This window comes from Poecilia mexicana, unplaced genomic scaffold, assembly GCF_051168715.1.
Source record: "Poecilia mexicana isolate PSO_F unplaced genomic scaffold, ASM5116871v1 scaffold_12, whole genome shotgun sequence".
NCBI classification, from domain to species: domain Eukaryota; kingdom Metazoa; phylum Chordata; class Actinopteri; order Cyprinodontiformes; family Poeciliidae; genus Poecilia; species Poecilia mexicana.
Window position 1 is genome coordinate 2,159,128 of NW_028263381.1, and position 5,113 is coordinate 2,164,240.

At 42.9% G+C, this 5,113-nt stretch overlaps 1 protein-coding gene across 1 annotated transcript; it reads right to left on the minus strand.

The window, feature by feature from the left end:
• On the minus strand, positions 1-4,640 carry crybb1 (crystallin, beta B1). The gene is made up of 6 exons (XM_015000662.2): positions 4,575-4,640; positions 4,085-4,228; positions 3,006-3,124; positions 2,706-2,838; positions 1,351-1,493; positions 1-390 (listed from the first exon to the last, which is right to left on the minus strand). The coding sequence occupies exons 2-6, from the start codon at positions 4,205-4,207 to the stop codon at positions 213-215; spliced, it is 696 nt and encodes a 231-aa protein (XP_014856148.1). The 5' UTR covers positions 4,208-4,228; positions 4,575-4,640; the 3' UTR covers positions 1-212.
• Between the last annotated feature and the right edge of the window lie 473 nt (positions 4,641-5,113).

Here is a 5,113-nt window from a genome sequence, read left to right on the forward strand (position 1 = left end):
TAAAGGGATCAAGTTTTTCACGTTTATTTTTTAGCACCATAAAAAGTCACTTAATGATGTCCAGTGTATTGCTCTCGATCTCTCTTTCCTTTGGGATGGAGCAACGCTGTCAGAGGTCAAGGAAAGGACCAGAGAATTGGAGAAAGAAGAAGCTTGGAGAGATAAAAAGCTGAGAGAGCTACAGCAGCACCAGGCGGTCAAGCAGGTGTGTTTCACTTGCTGGCGGTGGTGAAGGTGAAGCATCCTCTCTGGTGGAACTGCATGTCCCTGATGCGTCGCATGGACTGGATCTGGGGCTGGAAGGCGCAGAAGTCGTTGTAGTGTCTGTAGTCACCGCACTCAAACAGGTACTGGTAGCCTCTGTATCCAGGGTACTGGTAACCCACCCAGCTGAGAGACACATGGAGAGGGAGGGAGTGTTATGTGCGTCCCTGAGTACTTAGCTTCTAATTGCAGGGGACGATGAGGTTCCAGAGGTCTTGTAATAAGTTCTCATATCCTAATGCTTCCCAAATAGATCTTTTTAATCTCTGTGAGTCTCTGACAATGATTTTACAACGTCAACTGGAGCTATTTGATCTCATTTATGATTTTGTGCAGGATTCACAGAAAGGTCAGTGGTCATGGTTGTAGTCAATACAGAGTTCAGGAAACAAGGTTCTAAGGAATGTTGTTGTCTATCATTAAAAAGAGATGCTTTATTTGGCCTTATTGGTCATTTGTGGAGCCTAGAAGTACAGAGTTGCATTTAAAGAAATTACCAAGTTATATTTCCTGCAGAAAAGTTGTTAGGTCCTCTGTTTTGCAAACAGGTCTATTTTGGGACTTCATAATATAGTACATTGTGACTGGTGTCCTTGGTGACATTACAGTGGACACTTCACCCATATTTTAGGGGCGATGCATCTCAGAACATTATGCAGGTCAATCAATAGATTATGAGTCTCTTTTAAACCTTTGCAGTTTTCGAGGGAATGGTTTAGGTATTTATAGCAGGTAAAATTTGCTGTCCTGAGTCGTGGTGATAAATTAACTAAACTTTTTGGAGCACAGCTGTTCATCAAGGGTCAGATTAGTAATGTTAGCAATATTTAACTTTCCAAGAGGTTGGTTTTGTTGGGTTTGAAAAGGTCTCCCAAACAGATTCTTGTAGAATCCTAAAAAAAAAAAAAAAAACTCCTTGGACTTCAAATAAGTCTAAGAAATACATGTGATGGCTTTAAGGAGGTTCTGGTTGAAGCTAGAGCTTTAGGGTTCCCTTAAAGGGGTTAACAGGGTCAGAAGGATATTCAAACGCTCCCCAAGGAGCTATCAATAACTATCTGCCTGACCAAATGTGTGTCCACTCACGCTCCTCCTGGCACCCTCACGCTGCCCACTCTGTCGCAGAAACCGTGCGCCCAGAGGGTGGGCACATCATCCTCCTGAATCTCCATCTTGTTGCCCTTGAAGTCGGAGAGCTCAAACAGGCAGATCTTGTGCTCCAAGCTGTCCTGCAGAGAGGAAAACCAAAACACAGAGAGAGATTTTATTCCTGGCATTTACTCCTGACTTTGTGTCAGTGTTGTCAGTGACTCTACAGAGGGCAGTGTTGTTCTAGTTTTAGCCCTCAGGGACTGGAACTAAAGCTCACTGAGTTTCCTCAATACAGACCATCTTTACTGTAGTTGCTATTTTTAGATAACAATGCACATGTGTCAGAAATAGTTTGAGTTTAAAATGAACCAAATAGGCTGACAATGCAAATCTGGAGAATGACAAGTTGTTTTCTTCTTCTAAAAAAAAAAAGATGTGATCATTAACATTAAGCTTTTATCTGGTTTAGGCTTTACTTCCTTCAAACAGCAGTAAACAGAGTTTGGTGAACAGGGACATGTCCTGTCATGTACTATTTAAATTTAGCCTAAATAAAAACGCTGAAAGTCCAGCCTTTGTCCAGCCGCTCTGATGTGGTCACAGTTCTGCTCTATAAAAAGAGACATTGAAAGCTGAGCTTTGTTTGGCTCAGCATAGCCTGGTTGAACCTTTTCCCTTTCCACCACACCAAGACATCAATGAACGTAGAAATCCTTTCTATACTGAAGGTTTTTCACCTTTCACTGCATATGAAATATGGCTTCAATTGCTGTTACCATCCAATGGCCTGGATGGTAACAGAAAGTATTGACATTTAAATTTTCATTTTTAATAGTCTTGATTATACTCCCATCTGACATATGTTTTCATTAAAGGTAGAGTATTATGTATTTTTCAGGTACATAGTGCACAATAAAGTAACTATCTTGTCTTCAGTTGTTATAAAATTTGACATCAAATTTGACATCATAAAAATTTGACTTTGTAATTTAGCACCTTGAAATTGGGCCTCTGTCTCTTTAAGAAGCTCCTGCTCTTTCTAAAGCTCCACCTTCAGAAAGTCATCACAACATGGCTCCTCTTTTAACCCTTTCACAACATTTTTACCAGCGTTGCACTGAGAGATAGCTCCTGTAATGAACTTAGCAGGTGTGCAGTTTGCTAATTGCTTCTGGCTAGTCTGAAGGAGCTGTGGGTGAGTGGCAGAAACTTTGAAGCTGCAGCTCAGAGGAGAAACTGCACCTCGGAGGTAGCGCTAGGTCCACCCAGGCAACACTCCAGGTATGTTTTTCATGAGGGAGTAACAATTGATATAACACCGCCCCTTTAAGTTTGAGTGTTGACAGTACCATGCGGATGGGCCTGAGGGACATGAGGCAGTCGCTGCGGTAGGAGTTGCTCCAGGTATCCCAGCGAGGATACTCTCCCTTCTCCAGGATGAACATCTCGCCACGGAAGTTGGTCTGCTCAAAGGCAACGAAGCTAGAGCGGGTGGGTGGGTTGGGGGGTGAGGGGACCGGGCAAGGGGATTCAGAGGATAAACACAGAGGAAGGGAGAAGGAGGACAGCAGAAAAGAGCAACATACATGAAGAAGAGAAGTACACAGAGGTCGGAGGTGCTCAGATCACTTCTCTGTGTGGGAACTTACGGGCCGCACTCCACGATGATACTACGCACTCTATCCATGCCACGGTCACACACGTTCATACACTCATTCTGGACCTCCATCATCCTGCCCTGGAAGTTCTCCTGGTCGAACAGCATGATCTGCACAGAGGGGATGATGGAAGTGTTGGGTGGATTACAGGAAACTCAGTTTAATCCTCTCTAATCGTGCAGACAGATGTTGCTTATGTGATATCCAACTGGAACCCAGTCAGAATAAAGTTTCACTTTTAAAGACACGCTTTTACAGCCTGAAACTAGAAATTATGTTAATATGAATATAAAATATATTTCACAACTTATCATAATGGATTTTGGAGGAAATATCTCTTTTTGTCATAGATATGGACTTTTCAGAAACAAAAGTGATACTTGTGAAAAAACATTTACTTCAAAAAAAAAGTTTAACACTCGGTATGAATTTATCTACTGTATAAATCGTTGTGATTTTTTTCTGCCAATTATTTTATACTTTTAGTAAAACTGTACTTCTAAAAGCTCCTCTAATCTGGAACAAACTTCCATAAAACTGCTTATAAAACAGCTTCCTTGAAAGATACGGTATGTAACTTTTATAAAAAATAAAATATACATGTTTTTAACATATTTGTTAAAATTTGTGATTGACAGCACTGAGACCCTCTTCCTGGCTCTGATTGGTTGTTACTACTGGGAGGAGGCAGCAGAGCTCGATTTTTTCAGACTATCTATTTCATATACTGCCACAACATAGTGACAGTGTGAACAAACATAATATAAAAAATATATTTTACAAAAGTTACATACTGCAGCTTTAGGTTTACACACTGAAATGAAAAATTAATAAAATTTCTGTTCCAACCTCAAGTTATTCCCTTGAAAATGATATTAATCTAAAATCTCTAGAGAATTTTGCACCTCACTGTTTCTACATCTTCTTCCACTCCTTACTTGCTTGTTTTTCCACTGTTACATCGTCTCCAGCTGGATTCCTTCAACGATCCCACTCAACTCTTTCTTCATGGCCCGACAGAACAAACAAAATCTAAGCTGATGTGCACTGATGTTGCAGTGGTGACTCACTCTGTAGGATCCCATGCCAGGATCGCCGGTCTTGGTGGCCTTGCTGGTGGCAGCTGGAGCTGGGGCTCCCTTGTCCTTGGCATCAGCGCCCTGGCTGGAGGCGGACTTGGCAGTCTGAGACATGGTGAGGGGCTTCAGGAGAGTCTGTGCATCGGATGCAGGAAGCCGAGGAGGGGGCAGAGGAGGGGGGCATCAAAAATAGAGGTGTAAACAAACAGAATTGCGGAGGTTGATGTGAAAGAATGGGAAGAGCTCCAAAACATTAATGTCATCTGGAGGGAAATGTTGGTAGAAATGTGCTTTTTGGGGATTTATTGCTGTTTATGTTTGGCTCATTTGGATGCTACACTTCTGTTTGGGCATTTCCCCTTGGCTGAAATAATGGGCAGAAGGGGGGGTAGAGGGCTTGTGGATGACGGGGAGTGGACCCTGGCTCTGGATGTGCAGCTCTGGTGCTCGGCTGTGTATGGCTGTGTCTGTGTGTCCTTACCTGCGTTAGTACAGCTTGCAGTGCCGTGTGAGGGAGGCTGGCTCGTGCTGGTTCCGTCAGAGCTAGACCCAAGCTTTTATACCCTGGCAAAGGCCAAACGTATGGGCTCACGGCACAATAGAAAGCCTCGCGTCATCACAGTTGGCCTGCGCCAAAGCGGCAGGTCATCGCATAGCCTGGAAACACTGCCGGTCCCCTCTGGCCTGCCTGTAAGCATTTCACTGTCAAAGGAAAGCACTGACCCAGGCAGTTTTACCCCGGGTTGGGCTGCTGGGCCTGTGAGCTATAGCTGCATGTAGACACAAGGAATGCAAAGATCCAGGGGGACACAAAGAGGTAATCACCTACACAGGCTAACAACAATGCACCATATTCAATAGCCTGGGGACCCTAGAACAAAGACAGAGCATTTTAAATCACCGTCCTTTAACTCTGACGAGCCAAAACAAGACAAAACATACTGAAAATATGCAGTACTTCCCAATGAAAAAATGCAAAAATAAATTGAATTTTTACATAATGTTTACATTTTAGACATT